This window comes from Agelaius tricolor, unplaced genomic scaffold (genome assembly GCF_023055355.1).
Source record: "Agelaius tricolor isolate 1412-34295 unplaced genomic scaffold, bAgeTri1.0.p SCAF_1, whole genome shotgun sequence".
NCBI lineage: Eukaryota > Metazoa > Chordata > Aves > Passeriformes > Icteridae > Agelaius > Agelaius tricolor.
In genome coordinates this window covers 19,360,250-19,383,747 of record NW_027269261.1, presented here as the reverse complement: position 1 = coordinate 19,383,747, position 23,498 = coordinate 19,360,250, and the positions used below count along the sequence as shown (strand labels likewise).

Sequence of the window (23,498 nt, the reverse complement as noted above, 5' to 3'; positions counted from 1 at the left end):
AAAAAATCAACTATGTTAAAACAGGTTTACCACCCAAAGTTCAGCAGACTTCTCCAATTTATGTGGAAAGTGTGTAGGCTTTAAGTTCATCAACATCATTTGCTATTGAGAGAGAAACTCAATGTACAGTTTCCATATTTAAATAAGTTTAGTAAATTATCCTGACATATCATTAATTCATCTCAGCATAATGTTCTTCAAATATGAATGCAAATTTTCAGGCTTGCAGGGTATCAGGCCTGCGCCCAGGTTGGAACGCAGGCAAATGCTGAGGATGTTACTGTTATCATGACAGTTGCAGGGAAGCGATACAGCAACTAGAAGAGGAGGGGGGGTGAGATGAGTTACCTTTTTCTCAGTCACGCTGTCGATTACCTCTGCGGTTACAGAGTGTCCCACGTGAGCGGACAGCAGGGCAGCCGCGCTGCTTTCGGACTGAACGCAGGCCGTGCGCATCTGCTGCCACCAGGGGGACACCGACTGCGTGTCCCACGACTCGTCTATAGCGACTGGAGGCAAAGGGAGAGCGGGAAACTCAGCTGGGGTCACTGTGCAGGAGCAACCAAACCCGGGAACCAGCACTTGTGAACACAGCTTGTCCACGAAGAGCAATTTCTGATTACTCTACATGATCATTTTCCAGATATTTAGCACATGGGTTCTTGGATTGCAACTCAAATTTAAAATAGAAGGTGAATTATTCATTCTCAAAACTCATTTGTAGCAAACAGACAATAGATCTGAATCACTAGGTAGCAAACCTGCTGCATGCTTAAAAGATCTAAGAGTTGTTACGCTTCACAATGCAGATTAATTTGTGATTTCAAGATGCCACACATATTCAATGCACTCAAGCCGTCTCCCTTCAGGCTGCCTTGTGTTCAGCAGCATTAATTTACTCAGACAGCAGCAGTAGCTTGTTCATGCTTCCCGTTTCAGGCTGATAATGCTGCTCTATGGAGAAGTAGACAATAAGGGAACCTGGCACAGATTTATCCATAGCAGCTCTATGTGAGGTAGGAGAATCGGCATTTATTCATATGTACAACATATCTACAACCTACTCCAAATTATGGCAAACTGACTTTATAGAGTACTCAAGTTACAAATGCTACTAAAGTAACAGTAAAGCAAAGGATGTCTGAGAGCCAGTCAGCACAAATTAAAGAGATGGGACTAAACATTCAAAAATGTTAGGAAAGCGAGCTGGACAGGGACATTCTGGTGCCAAATACGAGTGCCAACTTAGTGTAGAGTGAGAGTGAAAACATGGCATGATTAGTTAGTCCATGAACACGTAGCATTAAGTTTTGCTGCATAATTTGTGAGGGGGGGAAATCCAAAGTGATAATAGACTCCAGCTAGAGTAGTAAAATTCTAATAATAACAACAGTTGCCTTTGAGCATTTTAAACACACATCTCACCTTTCATTTTGCTCAGAAGTGACAGCATAGTGTGAAGGTAAGTGACAGAATCTGGTTTGTCTAGAAGATCTTTTTCCTTGGAAAGCCATAGATTGAGAAGGAGTGACTGTAAAAAAAGAGAATATGGAATTGAAGCAGTAAAATGAAACTCTAATATTGCAACACACCTAATGCAAACAGTTTCTCAAACAAGTTTTATGTCACAAAGTAAAAATGTTATATTCAGGAACCATTATATTAACATTTTAATGTTAAAAATATACACATAATGCACCCTGTGACAGATCTTGAAATTAAATAATACAATCAGTACATTTAATCAGCAAGATATTCTAGAAAATACTCCCTTTTGAACGCTCAACTTGGCAAACATTACGAGTTAACATTATAGTTGAAAATTATGAACACTTGTAGTCCTTAATGAATATTTTAGACATTCCCACTAGAACACCCACATTTTCTACTAGAATATTTTCTTCTTTTTTTTCTTTGATATCGTTTAACTGGGAAATGCAAATATGAGTAACTACAGAACTGAATATGGGGTTATTTAAACACAGCCTAAATACAGCAGTAATCCAATTCAGTAATCCAATTCAGCCAAAATTCAACATGCAGAAATTTTCCTTTCAACGTTTTGTTTTCAAAATACTAAATCAAAGTTTTGAAGCACGTAATAAACATCTTACCAACAAGGTTTGTGGGCTAAAACCTGCTGATTCCAGCGCATGGCATATTTCCTCTGTGGAACTCTCGCCACACAAACAATTCCAGAAGAAAAAGCTGCCTGAAGCAAGAATTAGTTGACATTATGAACATTATCTAAAACCACAATCTCTCTCCTTACACTTAGACAAAAGGCAATCTATTGATCAGGTCCCAGTGAGTGCAATACAAAAAAAACAGGTTACATTTGGGATCACCTGGTACTCACCTGCCTGCCAGTTTAAACCACAACAATCTTTTCTGATGCCCAACAAGGAACACAGGGGGTTGAGATAAAGACAGATCTGACCAGAGCATGTCAAAACAAACTTGTCATAAGCATTACTTTAATAGTCAGTGACACAATACTGACAGATTTGCTGCCAGAGCAGCGTGAAGTGTAAATTGCTGTAAATATTCACTGTTGTGCTCTATCACCCCTGGGGGTTTGGTTTGGGTTATCAGGTACTGTTGGCTCATGGCACGATAAGATCTCTGTTGAGACACTGAGCTGCCTTCGGCCACGGCTCTGGCCCTCGGGCACCGCGCAGTGGGAACGATTCGCAATTACATCTTTGCTCCTCCAAGGGCCCATCCAGAGGGAAATGCCTTCCTCCAACTCCTCCTTCTCCAGCCGAATTACAACCATTCTGCTCAACACTGCTCGGTATAGTCAGAGAGAAGAGAAGGCCTCTGGATCTGATGGCAAAGTGATATGTACTGTGGCTGAGCTACAGAAACAACCTAACACTGCAATCACTGACAACTCTACACAAGAAGAAATACTGGAAGTGAAAGTGAGCTCACTCAGTAGGAGGAGCAGGAGAAGGAGGTGGATGAGGCAGGCTACTCCAAAGTAGGGCCAGCATACAAGCAGTAGAATGAGATGTTCACTACTCAGGTAGGAAGAAGAGGAAGAATTTGTAAAACAATGCAGTAATCAAAAAATCTCTATCCCTGAGGGAGCTGCAAGATATCCGTGAAGATTTCCGCCAAAATCCAGGTGACTAGGCTGTCATTCAGCTGTTCTTATGTTGGCATAACAGGACCAGTAGCCTGAAATCAGAAGGTAAGGAAGCCAAAGAGCTGGGATCCCTTTCTAGAGAAGAGGGCATTGACAACAGAACTGGAAAAGGGGCACAAATCCTCAGCCTCTAGAGATAACTCCTCCCAGGTGTAAAAGGAAGGAATCCTTTTAAGGAATGCATTACACGTCTCCCAGGCAAGCAGACTGATCCAGACTGCACAGAACAGAGTGAAGCCACCCTTTGGAAAGACTGAAAGATGCAATGGGCTTTTAAAGGCTATATGGAATGCAGTGGGTGCTAAGACATTCTAACATTGGGACACAGAGGTAGCTACGGTCACTTGGTTGGTCAGCACTATGGGATCTGCCAATCAAACTACCCCTGCCCAACCAAAACTCTATTGTACAATAGAAAGGGATAAAAATACACTTGAGAACAGAGTTTATGTTGCTCCTGTCTCAGGCAAAAGCAAACCCATTTGTGGAACTGCTTTTGCTAAAGGACCTGGATGCACTTGGGGAAGTCTGATGTGTACCTCAAGGGGATTTGATTCTGGATGAGAACACACAATGACTTAAATTGTATATTAATTGCTATATAATATTGTATGGCATCGCTACTATGGATGCTATATGCTGTATCAATGGTTTTACAATAAAAATTACCAAGATTAATGACAATTTAATTTTGACAAATCTGCCAAAGTGCAGTGATGCTATAACATGACAAGCACAGCAGTGATGGAACCAGAACTGGTTTCAGCATGCAACAATCCAACACCACACACCACTTCTCCTGCCCTAGAAGACTACTACTACAGATGGAGCCCACAGCCATGGACTAAATTAAATCATTGGACATTTTAGAGGGACCTTATTGAAAATCTCAATTCCACAAATTAGGGCTCCTTGTTGCCTCAACTAATTGCCTTATGCTGCCTCTGGTCAGCTCTCTCATCTCTGAGGCTAAAGTCAGTCCTGCCATTAACTCAGTTTTTAGAATGCTGTGAACATGAAAGCAGCAGCAGGGTACAGCTGCTCTGTGAAGTATCCAGTTACCACTGCCCAATTTAGTAGTGTAAATTAATGAATGAAAAGTGGTTACATGGCTTCAGGGTAATTGTATCCACAGATGCAGTTAACTTGTATTAATAGTCATTCATGCAAAAGACTTGTCCTGCAGCTAAAGGTAAGAGTCTAAAAGGAGCAGTTACATTGCACTTCAAGGCAAGACAGGTTGCTAAGGCCTCAAATTAGGGCTAAAATATTTATACCATCTTAGATTAAAATCAGTCTGAATAATGTAACAGAGCTCAATAGCTCTTACCTAAAGCCACATATTCTCCATCTTCCATATCTTTTATAGTAATCACGTCCTTTTCATATTCTAGATATTCTAAGAATATTTTCACAGACAACATGTCACCCTTCTCATCAGTCAACTGAGTGGTAGTTTGAGTATTTTCTTTCTTGTAGCTCTCCAGTAAAGTTTCAAGCCTATGAAAATCTTTTTCTTCAAGGCGAAGTAGTTTAGCCAAGTCCTTAAAAGCAAAAGCAAAAAAAAAAAAAAATCTCATAAAAGACTTATACAAGCAGCAAAATATTCCATTTCTAACATTAAAAACATCTTTGAGAAGGGCCAAAATAATCTCCAAATCAGTTATTCACATTGCTCAAATGAAGACCTTGTCTAGCTTCCTTTTTAAGGACCAGAACAGATGCATTTCCCATTTTTAGCTTCTGCCCATAGCATAACAATCGTCCATCAAGTAAACAAGCCTGTAAAATACCAGTATGGTTTTGTAAATACATAAGTAGTTTTACAAATTATAGCAAAAGCAAGCCAAATTATGCAAGCATCAAAATTTTTAACTTCTACAGGTCCCAAAATATCCCTCCAAAACCGAAGTGAAGAACACACTACATACTTTGAATAAAGAACTGAAAAACTGAAACCACTGAAAAGTGGTTTTATTTTCACTTGTATCTCAATTTTGTGTCTCCTAAAGAATATTAGGTAGATGAATTACCAGACACTTGTATGAGGCTGGAGGGAAGGTATTATAAGTAATTACCTCATTAAAAGCTGCAGCACAAAAAGGGGTTACTTGCTTACCTACTTACTCTATCTGAGGCTTTGAAAACGTATTCTTATGCTTAAATCATCACTTGAATTTAAAAGACAACTGAATTTTCAATTTACTCACATTATCTGAAGGTGAAGTCTCTTTCTGCATGCTCTGGGAATTTAGTTTGCTAACCAGTTTATAAAGATGTAACAGCTTTAACTTGTTTGCACAGAACTGCAGCAGTCCTTCGTCCACACACTCCAGCTCTGAGGAGAAATAAAACCGCACTTGAACTTGAACATATAGCCTGGAATAGTGAAATAGACACACAGAACTGGAGGATTTCTGAAACTCACTGTAATTTTTTGATGCACTGCTGTTTGCAATCATTACATTCAATTCAGAGCAGCATAAAATAAGAATTATTTCCACAAGAGGTATTAAAGAAAGCTATGAAGCTTGTTTTAAAACTGGAGGTTGACAACGTGAAACTGAACAAAGACAAATCTATTGTCTTCTCCTGGTTTAAGGCCAAACCACAGACTGTCAAAAACTGAAATACAGTTCTGGTTTTCTTTCATCAAGAATAACAAACTATAACATTTATTCATTCTGACACTTTAAGCCTATTCCTCTCATCTGAAGAAGGCTTGATAACTACTAACATGAATTAAATTTCACCTCAGCAAGACACTGCCTTCTGTATTTTTGCAATCTGAGTCTCAGAAATTTCATGTATCTATTGACATTCAAATTCCCATAACAGTTAAAGCAACATAGAAAACTAACACCAACATGTCCAAATAAATTTTTATTTCAGCTTATTAATCTTGAAAGAAAGCCTTCCTGAGAGATTGTAAAATGACCTTTCTATACAAAAGATTCCACTGAATACATAATTTTCACCTGAAGCTGCTTCTAAACATGATTTTCATTTACAAACCCTTAAATACTTTTAATACATTGCTATTAAAATCCTACCAAAAAAAGATAAAAACACAGAGAGTTTTTCACAGAATCACTTGACCTTGAATTCACAACCACAGCATTCACAGAGCCCAGGATCTGCTTCAAATTATCTTTTACCTACTAGACAGAAGTGGAGAAATAAAACACTACTCTTGTGAAATTAGAAGGCTGGAACATCAGTCAAGTTTGCTGTATATTGTGACTGTGGGGAAATAATGTTATGTTTGACAAGAGATTAATGATGAAAAATGCACAAACACAGAGACCTTAGGAAATATACTACTCTGTCAACCTCTCTTCAGAATTAAGAGTTATGTTTCCGTTTTCCTTTGGATGTTTTAGGAGTTATAAAAGAAATGGATAATACTATTGATTTAGAATGAGGTAGAGAATTTAGGTAGAGAACTGCATGTGTGAATGTCTCAATCTCCTCTATGTACTTCAAGAAAACCATAAAAAGAAACTACCACTGGTAGAAATGAAGGAGAGATTTCTTTGATTCTCAGCAAAAGATTTTGAATCAGCAATGGCATTTCCTGACATAAGCTCTGAAATCTCTACCAAAACTTGAAGTATTTGGTAAATTTCAGCAAAGTTTACCAAAAAAAAGATACTAGATGTGGTCACAGCTCAGATTCTCAGTGATAAAGATTTTGTGCTTCAAGTACATTAAAATTCACAGATCATGTCATATTTTCACATTCTTCTTTGAAGAGAGAATAAATTAAAACATTTACACGCAAAAGCCTATGAACCTTCTTTCTAAAGGATGCTTTTACAGGACACAAGCACTCAGACCAGTTTTTTTGAGTTTGTTTTGTTGGTTTTTTAAGAAAATATAATCACAAGTTACTCGGCACCCAGCAAGCTTAGCCAAACATACTTACCAGCAAGCTATTTGTAGTCTGCCTTAAATAAAGACATAGAAAAGCAATGTCCTGTGATACCTAGCACTGAAACTAGGCAGACCAAACCTGGTCTCCATGTGGAACAGAACATTTCTACATACAATAGTAATAGTCTTACAGCACTGCAGACAAAGTGCAAATATCTCTCTATATTTGCAAAATAAATATCCACCTACCCTGTTTTTTTAAATTATCCATTAATGTCTGAGTGATGCTTGTGAGAGATGAAAGTGGCATGCGTTCGCTTGTCAATATACTTTCCAAAGCCTGTTAAGCAGATTTTCAAGAGAATTAAACAGTCACTTAATCTCATTGTTAAAATATGCAAGTTAAGCCAACAATAGCACAACTTTGACCACAATTTTTCGTCTGTATTTCACCTTCACATATACTTGTGGCATAATTTATTCCTACAGAAAGGTCTTCTCTCTTTTTATTATTCACAGACAATGCCTTGGAGAAGTCACAAGTCAAAATGTCATAAAAAACTACCCAGAAAAAACACACAGAAACCCTAAACAGCTCAATTATTTGTTTCAAGTAATTCTAGGGAAAAAAAAAAAACAAACCCAACTTATTTTGAAATATTTAGCACTCTGACAATGCAGTACTTTTTCTAATATTAAAGTATACTCTAAATGTTCACCTGTCTTTTTGTAGCAGGATATTTGATATCAAGTATTAATTCCTTTGCTTCAGCTTCAATTAAATCTGCAAATAAAGATAATCAAAATTTAAATTCATATATCTCAAATGCCTTCTAAAGAGCAAATAAACCTGCATAACAGTTAAGGTGCATGTGGGTTCATGACAAAGATGATGACACTGTTGCAGAAGGTGCCAAAATAAGCTTGAGGAAAATGAAACAAAGTAACAGAAATCTCAAGCTACTTAAAAATCATAGCTCATAGCACATAGAGCTGTCAGAATGCACCACAATTGTACTTGTGGTTGCATACTTACAGATAATCCAAGAACTCTTTGATAACACAATCTTAAGAAATTTTACAAGAGAACCTACCTGGATCTGAGGTTTTAGCTTTGAGTAAAGCATTTAACTTCTTCACTAGATGCATATCTTTTGCTCGTTCACTCTTTTTATCACTGAAGGAAAAGAATTTTTAATTGTATGAGTGAAGAGAATTAAAAGTAATAATTCAATAAAACTGTATTTTTTAAATTATTTATGCTACTTTAAGGTAACATCCCAATAAATAAAATCATGTTAATCCATACAAACCAATGAGATTATTACAGAGAACTATTCAGCTTGAAAAGGAACGCCAGAATTGCTGTCTCCAACTGTTTCCAAAAGCAATAATGAAATTAATTTACTTATATAGAGCATAAAAAGTTCTTACCTCAGTGATAAATGGAAAGGTACATGGACAGTTTTTACACTTCCAGAGACTGGATCAACAAGGCAGATCTGGTAAGTCTGGGGCTGCCATCCCTGACTGGTCACATTGTTTAGACCCATTATTTTATAACCAGGATACAACAACCTGAAATTTTTTTTAAAAATGGCCAAAATTAGCAACCTTCCCTGTCCACAAACAAAATAAAAAGGCACTAAGTTTTATGAAGCTAAGGTTTAAGAACTGCAAAACACCTTTATCAGAAAAGACTGTAGAGTGATGAGATATGACAATATATCCCCACCTCTAGAACAAGAAGCTGCATTCAGTGGAAACACTGGGCAGCACAGGAAGTGCTTGCCAGCACCACTAGCACTTTTACCCTGGCATAGCCATGTATCACTTTATTGCAGCAGCACAGCCACCACGCCTACCTGCTAACTGATTCTTACCTGCAGTATTTTCCCACATTGAAGGCTCCAACCCGAGGTCCTTGCTGCGTGCTCCACACTTCCAGAATGCCTCTTCTTGGAGCATAGATCACAAGGAACTGAGCTACCCTGCTTGGACCTTGTGCATTTCCAAAAGGAGAAGAATCCATCTTCTCAGTTTCCCTTTCCTGAAGGTCCTCCACAGTCTGTATCCAACCAACTTCTGCATCACGGTATCCTTTGTAAGAGAAGACAGAAGGTCACAAATGTGCAGAAATTAATACAGGATTAGTGTATCAAGCTGTAATCTTAAGCTTTATTTCAAATCGTGCAACTCCTGACTCCTATAAAGAACTCTGGTCCATTGACTTGGCACAGGACCCACAAGAGAGTGGCCAAACATAGCCCTTGGCAAAGCCCTGGCAAGGAACAAATTCTTTTGAAGAAGATATAAGAAACCCCAAAACCCATCAGGTCTGTGCTCAGGACATTAAACCAATGCATGACACTGAGGAGTCCCTTGTTGTGCAGCCATCATGATGAAATGAGAATCTAACAAGCTGTATGTCTTCTTACTGATTTTTCAAAGTTTATCTTCTCAGCAGAATTAAAAAGGGTACTAGAGCTTACCAACAGAAAGAACATTGAATAGAGCTAAAGCTCTTACAAAAGAAAATACCAACCAAACAGACCAAATTTTAACTATATTCCAGGGATTTGCAAAAATACCCTTATGGACTTTATATTACACCTGACTTCGGTTTGTCATGAAGCAATGTACTAAAATTCTCAGAATTGTAAGTCTGAACATAAAATGCCTCAGTGTTTTGAAGACTATTGTTTGCTATACTAATACCACTACCATACCTTTCCACATGCGAACTGCGAGTCCTCTTGTAACATCCAGCAAAATAACCCTTCCAAATTCATCTGTTACTGCTGCCAAAGTATTACATGGAGAAAGACATATCCTTTCACCATGGCGCCGGGAGTCAGGAAGTCCAAACCTAAAAAAAATAATAATGAAGCAAAGCCACTAGACACATCCTTTTCTTCAGAAATAGTTAGATTTTCTTTTGAGGATTAAGACTTCTTTTTTAAGCTAACAGAAGGCATGGATAAAATTACAAGCAAATCATGAAAAAAGTTCTTGCTCTGTGTCCTAGGTTACAATATTAAGATGTATTCCATTCCCATCCTCAAGAACTGCTGAAACTAGCCGGGGGATTGTTTTTTCCCTATCTCCTGTTCATGGGCCCATCAATGCCTTTCCACATGACTCAGAGATAACTCCCTCCAGGAGACATTTTTGTTTAATGGACCCACCACATGACTCATAGAATGATAACAGCCCATTGTGAGTTGCTCCACCCAGGGAGGAGGAGCTAAGCATCCCTACCTGGATATAATCTGGGATTTGGGACAGAACAACCAGTCTTTCCACTGGATTCCCAGAGGAGCAGCCGTCTTTTCCACTGGATCTTCAGAGGAAGACTACACTCTTCCTACAGGATCACTGTTGCAACAGAATCACATCTGCCACTACAGGAGGACTGCAGCCACCAATCCAACTGGACTGCTACCACACCCTTACCCACAGGGTGTCAAGTTGTATTCTGACTCTGTCAGTGTAGGGTTTTTTTTCTTTTGTAGTATTGCATGTATTTTGGTTTTTCTTTTTCCTTTTCCTAATAAATTGTATTTCTGACTTGGAGTCTTTCACTGATTTGCTTTCAAACCAGAACATTCTGTTTACCAAGATATATCATAGCTCTGCCTAAGTCCTACTGAAAAAGCAAAGTTCAGAAAGTAGGATAAGTGATTGCCTTGTCATGCAACGACTGTACAGTAACAATGAACTCATGCACTGGAACAGGGAAGATGAATAATTATTTGTCCAGAATGATAAACTGAAATGAAACAAAGCTTAAAACAAATGACTTGCAAACTACCATTACTGCTTAAAGTCATGTGTTCATCAATTATATACCTTTCAAGATAATTTAAATAATTAAAAAGATAAGACATGCAAAGTAACTGACCGTGAAAAAAACGCAACTTACCTCACTGCCAATGGGGTAGCAGGTTCCACCTTTGGTTTCTGTTTTTGGACAGGTTCTTCTTCATGTTTACTCTTCCAACCAAGCCAGCCACTTGCAACAGAAGAACATAACAAGAATTACACTAATGGTCGTAAAAATATTATACAGCTACAACTAAAAAAAAAAAAAAAAATTATTACCTCGCAGCATTAAATAATGCTGAAGTCAGTTTGCTTGCAACTGCTAAGGCAACATGAGACAACAGAGGCTGTGAGCTACCCTGAAATATGGGAACAATGTGTTTAGAAATTCAATAGTCAGCTGTGAATCACCCTAAAATGAAACAACAAAACCTTTATAAAGCCAAGAAACAGTTCTTACACTGAACTCAACTGCAGATTAGTTTTTCAGGTCTCCTACGGACTTTCAGCTCAGAAAGCATAGCTTTAAGACTGCAAAATTTAAATTCATTGTCCCCAGAAAAGCCATTCTGACATCTCTACCATTTCAAACTCCTCTGAAAGTCATTGGTAGCTCAGTATGTTTATCTGCAACAGAACTTAAAAAACCCCTGTGTATCATCTATCACAGAGAGCTGACTGGTGTATGGCTTTGGCATCCTTGCAAATATCAACATAAGCAGTTTTTTCACAGACCTGTTGGAAAGCAAGTACAGAAACCAAAATTCCAATTCTAGCATTTACAATTAAATTTCAATCCTGATAAGGACAGCATAGGTGTAGGGTCTGAATATACAGACACAGCTACACTGACATCCTTTTCCTCCCATACAACAGAAGAGGATGTAAATATGCTACAGTTAAGCACAAACTGCAGTTTTCTCTTACAAGAAATCACTACAATGTACTCAGGTCATGTTGAATCAAAGGCTAAAGACCTCCAAATACCCATAAGATGCATGTTTACACAGTACTAACATAATTTTTGAAAAACATTAGTTGGCAATAAATAAACAAATTTGAAAAAAAATATTTATCACACTCAATTTAATATAGAAAATAAAATTTCTCAGTAGCAGGAACCCATGCTAGACACTACTATCACATTCACTCCAAATCATTCCAGTTCCAGAAGATCAAGAAGGGGAAATGTCATCATAAAAAGAACTTAAGAATACTTCAGAAATACTCATACAGAAAAAAAGAAAGATTAATTATTCAAAGTTTCAGCGAGTCACCTTTGTAGTACATACCTCCAGGGCAAAAAAGAACCCAGCGAAAGGATTGGCTCCAACAGTAACATACTGGGACATGGCAGGTGGACTGTTTTTAATAGCTGCATTATATCCTCCTATATTGGAGGCAGTCTTCATTTGATCAAAAGGACACAGTGTCATGATGCCTAACAAAAACAATAAAGTGAATGTCTTACACATTCAGAACAGAGGCATGCAATTGCTCTAAAAACATAAATATATTCCTGCCTTCTTGACTGATCAGCCAGCATTCAGCGGGAAGGGAAGAGGAACAGCTTTAACCATAGAAATGCCAAACAACATGGCAGAAATAACCTAATGGACTTGGGTTAATTATAAAGCACATATGGTTCATTCAGAAGGAAAAAAACTCAGCAGAGTTCAGCAGCAAAAATACATGTACCAAACTCACTTCACCTGCCTTAATAGCAGCCTTCTGACCTCTTAGCTGCTTTTGTAGAAAGGGTGGAAGAGAAACTAAGCTTACTATCCCTCAGATGTGCCTCTCTGACAAGAACCAAGGCTTCTGCAAATTCTGAAGGGTAAAAGTCTTTGACAGTCTATCAGTCAATCTGTCCTTTTTGGAAAGGAACCGTCACAAATTTAAATTTCCTTATGTGCCTGACTCAGGAAAGACCCACACCGGTCTTAACCTGCCTGCCAGACAATTCTTTCACCTGACAGAAATGGAAATAACTGCATCTGATCTGGCCTCTCTCAGCTGTTTCTTACCAAGCAACAAAGAACAATATAGTTACAGGTGTAAGAGGGAAGACTCAATCAGACTAGAAAATAAAATTTAATGAGAACATTCACTATGACAGCCTTCACTCACTTCTATCCAATCAGTATCACTAAGCACTCTCAAGAAGAATTTAACTGCACAAAACCATGAATTTAACTTTTTAAAATATTTGAAACTAAACAGAAATGCTTACCTATACTAGCATGGTCAACAATCGTATCCACATCTTGCAAACCCCATTTCTTATAAGCTAATGGTGGAGGTTGAACATTCTCATTGCCAGATGCTGCAGCTGACAAAAGTCAACAAAGCACAAAAAAGTTTCTACTAAGTCAAAGACAAAGGAATAGCATAACAGAGAGGAAAAAAACCACCTGAAGCAATCTGAAGACACAAAATAACCTAGTTTTAAGTTAAATGCATTGGAATATCTGTTAAAATATCCTTCTGAAATACTTACCATCATCAAATTAAAACACTTAAAAATACATTTTGTACTTGCAGATAGTGTATTTACTAGCTATTATGGTAAAATACTCTGTACAATTTTAGAAAGCTACTACAATTGATTTCTGTGGTTCGGGCATGTTTAAGTGGAAACTTCTCCACCCAAGTACTTGCAAACTCAGAACACTCACTAGATATGTAACAGTGGGAGGTAAAAACAGTGGTAAGAGGAAACCAGTGAGTGTCACTAAGTATCTATTACCCCAAATAGAGATGGTCAAGAATGAAGGAAGATACAGCACTCCAGCTGCAGATATTGCAACAAGCTTTGAGTCCTTCTCAACACCTTCCTTGTGCCATCTATCACACAGTAGTGTCACATAATTCTCCTCTACCCCCTGGAAACTGAGCTTGTTTCCAAATTAGAGTTATGAATAGGCACTGTACTAAAAGGAACAGGATCTAAGTCTGCACAATCAAACAAGGCATGAAAAGCTCTTAGACATGAACACAAAGACCAGGGACCACCACTGCCATCATCCCAGCATTATCACTTCCCATAAGGTCTTTCTTGGGAAGAAGAACATTCCACTGACAGTGGCATGCTAAGAAGCACCTCAGCAGTATGCAGTGGCTTAATGCCAGAGGGCAGCTGACCACCACACAGCAGCTCACCCACTCCCTCCTAGTGGGATGGGGAAGAGAGTCAGAAGAGTAAAAGTGAGGACACTTGTGGGTTGAGATAAAGACAGCATGCAAACAAAGCAAAACAATAAATTTTCTTCACAACTTCACATGAGCAGGCAGGTATTTAGCTACTTCCATGAATGCAGGGCTTTATCACACGTAACAGTTGCCTGGGAAGTCAAATGCAATAACTGAAGATTCCCCCTTCTTCCTTTTCTTTTCCCAGCTTTTATTTCCAGAAGCATCATCATATGGCACAGAATATCTCTTTGGTCAGCTGGGGTCAGCTGAACCAGCTGTGTCCCTCCCAGTTTCTGGGAATCCCCAGCCTGCTCACCGTCAGGGCAGTGTGAAAAACAAAAAAAGCCTTGACACTGAGTAAGCACTGCTCCACAGCAGTTAAAACATCAGCATGCTATCAGTGCTGTTTTCATAACAAATCCAAAACACAGCCCCATACCAGCTACTAGGAAAAAAAATTAACTCTATCTCAGCCAAAACCAGTGTACAGTATTATGGTGAACATGTAGAAGACAGTCAATACTACTTGGACAACTTGGGCTCTGGGAACATTTTCTGTAAAGGAAGAAACATCCCTGAGTGCAGTAGGTGTCAATGTATCAATGAAGAAGCAAGGAAGATCTAAATTCCACCCTAATTTTATATTTAACCTAAGTAAATTTCCTAAAAAATAAAGAACTATTAAGAGATTGAAAAATAAACATTTCCCCTTAGACATACCTCTTGCTACCTGATTGCGACACGCACGAAGGGACTGGAAGAGGCTGAAGCCATCAATTGTCACAATTGCTGCTGGGTACAAGATACTTAGTTCCTCATTCTGGGAAAAATTTGAAAAAAAGGAGACAAAAAATAGATCACTGCTACTGTTAAAACAGCTTATTTTCTGGCTTTTTATACTATTAACTACACAAAATGAGGATTACATCCAGAGAGTTCATATCGAACAAGCCACAGGCAACTAAGGAAAAACTACAGAAATTCAGTATTAAACTCTCCCAAAAATCATTTTAGCCACATAGTTTTCTACTTTTATCTTCTTTTAATAATTTATTTGCTTAATATATCTAATGGCTTAGGAAGAAAATACAGCAACTTTTGAAGGCGACAGAAAAACAGGTTCATCTAGAATGTAAGTATCACAGTTTTAGGAAGCCAAATTCTGAAACCAGATTAATGCCTGCCTGAATTACCACTTGGGCACATAAATGCTAATCTGGTGATACAAATTCAAGAGTCGAATTCCTTAATGCTTCTGTATTTCAAAACTGATCCCAAAAATGTCACACTAAATCATGTGAGTATTTGTACAAAGAAAACTTGGAAATTTCTGTGATTTTGTTCATTTTCCACATAAACTTGCCAACTCAGCCAAAAGTTAAGAAAGCTACCTTCTTTACTAAATAGTCTGAGTTCTTCAGAGCCTTCTCTGCAGGAAATACTCACAATGACATGCAGGTTCCTAGCCCTATAAATAATTTTTAATTTCTAGCTATTTTCTGTGAAATATTTAAGTTCCTATGAATGAGTATGAATAGCTCTTGGCACCTGTCAAGTTACATATTTTTCCCTTCATGAATGCATTACCATGTTTTTTGCACGTAAATGAATAAATAGAAAATGAATGAAGTATTCCTTTGCAAACAGAGAAAAATAGAACAAATCTATAGAGCTAATACTCCAAAAGACATTCGGAATCCTCAAACTATATAGGTATGAACACATCTAGAATAAGAAATCAAGGGCCTCCTGTTCTAAGGAACTGTCCATCCCATCAAAAACTGATAAAGGACACAGAGGATTCACAGAGAATACTCCCTTCCATAACCCCATAACACTGGCACTTTGCTTTTAAAATAATCTGACAAAACCTGTTCTGTGACACCAGGATGCCTGGGAATTTCATAGGTTCTGCACTTTAGCTGTAGGACAGGATCTTCATTCAAAAGCTGTGCAAGAAGCAGTACTCCACTCTAGAAAGGAAAGGATAAGAAGTATGAACATTTCTGTCGCTTTTCTTGGGGAAGACAAAAAAGCACAATCTGCAGGGACCAAAGTTTAAAGCACCCAGATGTTTATGCCAAGAGCTCCCTTGTCCTGCCCTGCTGAGAAACGCACCTCAGTGTAAAACCGAACGTAACCAGAGGTGAAGCCAACTACGATGCATGTCCAGTCAGGGCGGCCTGTGGAGCTCCTGTTTCACAAAGATACACTCAAGTTAAAAACAAATCCCATTCTAAGCCAGAGATATAAAAAAGTGTCATGTAAGGACACTAGTGATGCATAAACATCCTTACCTCTTCTGACTTGCCAGTGGAATACACAATACGCTACTCACACATTCACTAGAAACAGAAACACAAAATTAGTGGCTTTCCCTTGTTGTGAAATTTTACTCCACTCAAGAGATCTTGCCATGTCAGCACTTTGAAAGTTTTAATAATTTATTAATGCAGCACACCATATATCAAATTCACAATAAGAATCAAAAAAAGTCCCTTCATTTTAAAGACATTTTCAGTTACAAGTTCAGGAGTGCCCAAACAGACTTTTTGTACCTTGTTAATGTTGTCTTTCATAAATTACAGACTGATTATTTTGTCACTACTGTTAAGCAGATTCAAGCTGAATTTCATGTGCCTAAAGGTAAATTATTTCTTCTGATATACAATGATATGTCAATTAGGTAAATTATTTCTTCTGATATACAATGATAAAAACCACTTTTCTTTAAAGAGCTAACTGAACCATACATATCAAAATAAATTTTTGAAAAATGCAATTAGGTAGATTTTATATACACTGCCTTTCAGTGCCTTATAATTTGAGAACATTTGAATATGGTCTTCCCAGTTAATGCAATAAACTGAGTATGCTCAATGACAGGCAAAGCATACAGAAGGCAAGCAGATGAGCAGGTCTGAGTATCTCAATTCAGAAGTTATTTAATTGTTACCATGATGCAAAGTTTTACACTGTCTGGGGAAACAGAAGCAGTACAAAGGTTTTATGAGACAGCATAGAATTCAAGATAACATCCCAAACAGCAATTACAGCATAAATGCCAGCAGTACTGTTTATTATTTACATTCCAGGTCACCTCCATTTCCCAAAGAGTACTAAATAAGCAGGGTAGACAATCAGAGAAGGAAAGCTTTCTAAATGCAAGGTTGAGATGAGTTGCAAGTTCATTACATCCTCAAAGCAACATTAAATATCTGAGTGACATCTCATCCTGCAATAGCAAAGCTTAGCCACCACAGAACATTCTAAGTTGAAGGCAACTTTGGGGAAAGGAAAAAAAATTACAACCAAAAAACCAACCAAAAGCAGTCAAGTCTTTTGACAATTGGACAGTAATTAACATATTAACACCTCCACAGAATAATAAATCAAAACGTATTGAATATAAGTGCCCCTATCTAAACAGAGCTACCTGTTTCATTGCTACCTGTTTCAGGGTTGTAACAGTAGTAAGAAACAAACCCTCAAATAGATTTTTTTTTTTAACAAAAAATGTCAGGGTAATTTCAAATGCATAGAAACAGCAGTTTTATAAAGAATTATGATTTTTACAGATTGGAGAAAAGCTGAAGTCAACACCTCCAGCACCAAACAGAAGGTTGAAGGCATTAGGGAACATGTTCAAAAGCAGACTCAAGGCTGCAAATGTAACCAGCAAAGTACAAAATCTTATTCCATGTGGGAGATTCAAAAAAGCATCTGTCTGGTTATCTGAAGATAGATGAAGGAAAAATATTGTATAAATACCAAATGTATGACCAAAGCAAATTTTCCTAGTCCCTAAGTGACTTAGAGCCCAAAACAATATTTTGATCAGAGAGTTGACTTTAAGCTTGTTTGAATGAGGTTTTGAAAATGAAGAGAAGTATCTCTAGAACAACTTCATACATTTCCAGTTGAACATTCCGTAAGAAAATTTCATCTCTACTATAAAAGATTTTTCAAAAAGTACTTTTTTTTCCCTTCTAGAAAAAGAACTTAGAAAAAGCATGTCTAAATTACACACAATTACGCTGATTTGCAGAGAACCATTCTTTTAATTCGTAAGAACTTGTTCTGTGATACCACGCAATACACAGGAGTGAGCTTTGCAGATACTGCTTCTCATGAACCATTACTCTGTTACTCTGTTTGTTTCCAACACTAATAAACATAAAACCACAAATGCACTCAGATGAAAGGAAAAGTAGAACAAGTGAAAAGCAGGTTACAAATTGCTAAACATGAAAATAACATCTTAATCACAGCTGCATTTCAACACTTACCCTTCTTCAACATTCAAAGAGCCACTCCAGCCAACAGCATATTGCATTTCTTCCTTTCCCTTGTCACTGTGCTTCCATTTAGCTGCCATGAAGGATAAAGACACCAGCTATAAAACTCCAATGTTTTGCATCTCACAAACATAGTTCTATTTTTATTTTTTCTCTTTGGTACAATACATCCTACCACACTTAGATTAAGTGCCAATTACAAACCTTGAAGAGCATAAAAGTAAAAATATATTCTTAGTGACTTTTCTAAAGGACTCATATGTTTTCTTAGAAATTTACATGGAATAAGACACTAAAATTTTGAAATATCTAGTTTTGTTTAAAAATATTCATACAGTAATCCATCAAATTTTAAAAGGTTCAATTCAGGAAACAGGAATCCTTCAGAAAAAAGTATTAAGCAGGGAAAAACTTCTGGGAACACTACTGAACATGAGCTACAATGAATAGAAAATTTTAACTGCCAAAAAGAACATAAGTACCCACATTAAATCTGACAATCTTTAATCATTGCATCATAATTCAAGGTTAGAAGACGTCATACTTTGTTATTCACAGGGTGCTGTTACAGCTGGCATTTGATTGTTGAATCATCTCCTAGGTGCCAATGGACAACCAAAACTAAGTTAGTGCTGTGTGCCATTCATCTGACACCTAAAACCTGAGGCACAGGGACACTTCTGCCCACTGGGGGACAGTTGTCACTGTAAAGTTCATCAGAGGCATTCATTCATTCATTCTCCAGCGTTTTAAATCACTTTTTTATGCTTGATCCAATAAGAACTTAATGAGGTGTACTGCTGTTTTTCCAATTTTGATGACAAATTAGCAACAGGTCTACAGCAGGTTTGGAATAGACAGCTTTGCAGGGAATGACAAAGCAGTATGATGACTCAATACAATCTGCCCAACTACGCAAATCTGAGTTTCAACACTCTGATTTTTTGTTTTAAAATGCTATAATAGTCCCCATATCAGAATGTTTCCCTTCGTCTTCCTCACATCACCCACTGCAGCCATCAAAAGACCAGAACCCCAAACAACAGCATATCTATAAACAGCAGTTGGCTGAGCAGTGTTCATACATTACTAGTGATACCTTTAAAAGTTCCCAGAACCCTACTGTAGAGTAAAATACAAAGCCACCCATTGCTCAAGATGGTATTCAAGAATTTTCTGTCAAAGGTGGAATTTCAAGAATATTCACATTAATACTCTTTTCCAAGAGGGACACTGGCTTAGGTAATTTTTAAGGGAAGAGAAAACTAAGGTCAAGCATTTTCTAATGGCTAAAACCAAAACTTTAGTTTTTCTTACTGAGAAAAATTAATGTCAATGTCACTGAGCATTTTAAAACAACTAGGTAGTTATAACACGTATGCATTTCATGTGACAAAACAGCTTCCACAGATCAAAACAGCTGAGAAGTAAAGACTTCTCTTTACCTGACTTGTCAAGTAAAGCAACTTACTTGACAAGCAGCACCTCGAAAATGCGTGATGTGTACTACAAAACACTTCAAAATTCTTCAAGTATGACTTGGGGGATAAACAGAAGAGAGTGCGGCAAACAAATACTGCTTTCGTTACTATAAAGTGTCCTAGCATAAACACTCAGTGAAATGGATACTTACGCACTAAAAAGACTGCTTTCTGTTCATTAGCTATTACCATCAGGTCATTGGTTGGTGACAAGGACAACACACAGTCCTGAAGCCAGTAACTTCGCTGGTTCTTGGAATTAGATTCCTCTTCTTCCTACAGGTAAAGCTTTAGTCAATGAATGCAACAATTTTTGACACAGCAGAACTTGCAAGACTGATGAGAACAATCGGGCCTGCCCTCCATAGCAGCACTGAATGGACTTTTTATTACTGACCACATCACTTCAGCTCCAACTTGCATGGAAAGCCCTGAGAACTCAGTCTTGCACTAATTCTGTGTGTTTACACAACAGAAAACAAAGAAGTACTCATCACTAGCTCTACTCAAAATCATCTCCTTTTAAAGAGACACAAGGAGAATGAGATCTAAAGTTTTAAAATCATTGGTTAGAAAGTGGAGAGAATCTCTTTAGTTATTCTCATTACAATCCATACTCAAAATGAAGAATTTGTCCAAGCTTATACATTGATCAGCATTAAGCAAATACATGCACATATGAAGGTCACTAAGCTGGTACTCACATGGCACCAGGTATCAGGCGCCTTTCCACAAAGTAAGTCCACAAGGAAACAATTCCAAACTAAATGGTGCCAAGTTTTAAGGGTATCGAGATGGGTAAGTAAAAATTTAGATACCATCCTCATGTATAAGAGCAATAAAATTATATCTTTTTTCATTAGGGCAATGAGCCAAACATTTTATTGTGGCACAAACAAAGTAGCTCCTGCTAATCATAGTTCAAAGTCAGGAAGTAACAACCTTGGGGTGTACTGCTGCTAAGTCTCAGAGTTGATACTCCTGGTTAGTTAGATTCATCCTCTTATCCAATCACAACAACATGCTTTTCCTTGTCCACAGACTCCATTTCCACCTCCATATCCAACACTACCTCTCCCTAGCTCTGCAAAATATTACTCCACCCTCTAATATCTCAAAGCAGCTATGCACAAATTAAAAAAACCCAACAACTTCAGTGAGATCATTTTCTGATTCATTCTATTTATTCTGTTACAGAAAAGTTGCAACTGCTTGAAAATCTGCCAATTTACTCCCAGAAGAAAAATAAACACCAAACTGTAGGAAGAATTTGCATATCATGCTCTTAATCAGCTATTCATTGTATTTATTTCCTTGTATAAGCTTGTACCATAAAAATGGTTATTGTGCACATAGAAATACCCTGTGTATCCATGATAAAGTCTACATTAGCACACTACAAGCATTGCTAACTACTGTTTGTCCACACCATCTCCTAATTTGTGTAAGAGAACCTATTTTCATGTGATTTCTGTCTGTTGATGGATGCCAAATTCTTTAGCAACAATTTCCCCCTATTTACCGGCATTTTTCAAAACTTTACAAAAAGGCAATGAAGTTATCTGAGATACTAATGACAATTTGAACTCCTTGTGGCAGAGATAAATGTGTCGTGCAAAAACACATAAGCAAAAGACAAAGAAAAGCCTCGTACTAATTTTTAATGTCATGATTTTCAGACTGAGGAAAAAGAAACAGAAATTAAAGGTTTGTCGGAAGATTAAAAGGAATTACAACACTATTTCAGGCAGAAAATTTAAAATTATCTGTAAGCATGAACAAAGAACTTGAAATACAAAGACAAAACATCACTATCCCATATTAGCTACAAAAACAAGCTAAGGATTAAAACAGGAAAGGCACTGAACTAGTCGAAACAAACTTATAGGTGAAAGACAGAATTATTAAAATCTGTATTTAAGAAAAGACATCATCATTCCTACAAAACAACTAATCAGATCCATAAAAGGACACCTTATAAAAAAACAGAATGTTTTTTTAATTTTCAATGCCTTCTCAGAAATTGCTATGTTCCATGAAATAGATACTTGTCCAGGGCACAAGTAATTCCAAGAAACAATGAATCTTTCACCAACCATAATGCAAATCAAGAGTTAAAAGCTGAAACAAGGGAATTGATTGTTATATTTTACTAGTAATTCTCACGCATTTTGCTGTGTGTTCAGACACACAGACTCCTGTATTTATTTGCTCCTACACAGAACAACCTCTTTGCCTTTTATGATAGCAAACCCTTTCTGAAGTTTGGCCTGGAATCACTGGTAACTTTAGAGGAAAATTTGCAAGTAGAGGATGCAAGAAAGATGCGAACCACCTGGCAGAAAAGTGTGACATTTTAAAGAGTGAAAAATTGAACTATTTCAGTTTAGAAATGCCTGCTGATTCTATCAAATTACAACAGAAGTAGAAAACCAACTATTTGTTCCACTCATTCATAAGTTATAAATATTACAGCACATCTAAGAAAAGATGTGGCCTGAGAAACACACTCATTTCATGACAATTATAGTGCAGCTGAGTGCCCATCCTATTTAAAAGGTTTTACACCCTGCCATTCCTGACAGTGTCAGTGATTCATCCCTGGGAGACATCATGCTCATTTCAATTTGTCTGTCACCTTAGCTGAAAAATCTGTTTCTCTGCTGAATAGTCACAAGGATACTGTCCAACAGCTTGGGCATCCTTCCTACACACTGAGAAAAAGACAGCAGATAAAGGGTTTGTTATCAAGGTGAGGTCTGGATTCCTCAGAGCTCTTAGAGGGAATTAATCAAGTAATTCTGTTGAGATGATTCATTCAGGTGCAAAGGATTTCTACAAGCAGCCTCACTGACATCTCATCAAGTCAGCTGGCAGTTGGAAGGCTCAGCCTTACAAACAATTAACAGACCAGCCCTGCTACTCTCAGTAGAATGAGTTGTGCAGAGGAATGTTTTTCCCCCTTTAAAGAGCAACTGTGCTATTCCATCCCACATAGGTAGTTTAAAACCTTCTGCAGCACCATCCACACATCACAACATAAAAGGAGCACTAGTGATCCTTAGAAGGATGTCTATGCCACTAATTCATTATTTAGGATTTTTTAATTTATATTAATTCATGATTCACTGCCATGCCCTACTGTTTCTGACTAGCTACAGGACAAAAAGGATGCCCTCAGGTGAAGCAGCACAGGAAAATTCGTGTATACTTTGGTGAGAAAAGCCCTACAGAACACAAGAATATGAGCAATTATCACAATAGGTAACATCCAAGTTATATTTAGAAAAAAACTACAGAACAAGGGACAAACAAGAAGCCACATTTGAAACACAAGACCTTTCTTGCCCAGATGAGTTACATAGGAGAAAAAAACCAAAACACCACACACACAAACCAATGGAAAAGTTCTCTATAATAGGGAAGTTAGCAATAAATACATGAACTTACAGGTTCTTGTAATTCTGCTTCATCCCAGGCTCCCCAGCCACCATCTTCCCAGCTTGTTGATTTGCCTGCTTTAAGTAAAAAAAGACTTGTCACAGGAGTACAGCATAGGCAACAAAATGATCATTTCCCTTTCCTCACTAATGCATTACAACTTTTTTATGACAGATACTAAAGAAGTTCTGCTGAAAGAACCCTGAAGTGTCTTATTTTTCTGTATTT

General features: G+C 37.5%; 1 protein-coding gene across 3 annotated transcripts in view; it reads right to left on the bottom strand.

Annotated features, from left to right (window-relative positions):
• Positions 1–23,498, bottom strand: part of RAB3GAP2 (RAB3 GTPase activating non-catalytic protein subunit 2) — a 43,789-nt gene that overhangs the window by 11,501 nt on the left and 8,790 nt on the right. For 2 of the 3 annotated variants that reach the window (XM_071425817.1, XM_071425835.1), the window contains exons 2-23: positions 23,280–23,347; positions 19,982–20,105; positions 18,340–18,421; positions 16,348–16,395; positions 16,169–16,244; positions 15,922–16,023; positions 14,771–14,870; positions 13,089–13,187; positions 12,148–12,296; positions 11,135–11,214; positions 10,956–11,045; positions 9,760–9,899; positions 8,914–9,130; positions 8,465–8,608; positions 8,125–8,207; positions 7,750–7,814; positions 7,280–7,370; positions 5,365–5,492; positions 4,485–4,698; positions 2,115–2,212; positions 1,426–1,531; positions 349–509 (exon numbers count right to left, since the gene is read on the bottom strand). In XM_071425817.1, the coding sequence (XP_071281918.1) occupies positions 349–509; positions 1,426–1,531; positions 2,115–2,212; positions 4,485–4,698; positions 5,365–5,492; positions 7,280–7,370; positions 7,750–7,814; positions 8,125–8,207; positions 8,465–8,608; positions 8,914–9,130; positions 9,760–9,899; positions 10,956–11,045; positions 11,135–11,214; positions 12,148–12,296; positions 13,089–13,187; positions 14,771–14,870; positions 15,922–16,023; positions 16,169–16,244; positions 16,348–16,395; positions 18,340–18,421; positions 19,982–20,105; positions 23,280–23,347 (2,465 nt within the window). The remainder of the gene's footprint in view (positions 1–348; positions 510–1,425; positions 1,532–2,114; positions 2,213–4,484; positions 4,699–5,364; positions 5,493–7,279; positions 7,371–7,749; positions 7,815–8,124; positions 8,208–8,464; positions 8,609–8,913; positions 9,131–9,759; positions 9,900–10,955; positions 11,046–11,134; positions 11,215–12,147; positions 12,297–13,088; positions 13,188–14,770; positions 14,871–15,921; positions 16,024–16,168; positions 16,245–16,347; positions 16,396–18,339; positions 18,422–19,981; positions 20,106–23,279; positions 23,348–23,498) is intronic. The other variant, XM_071425826.1, reaches the window with a different exon arrangement.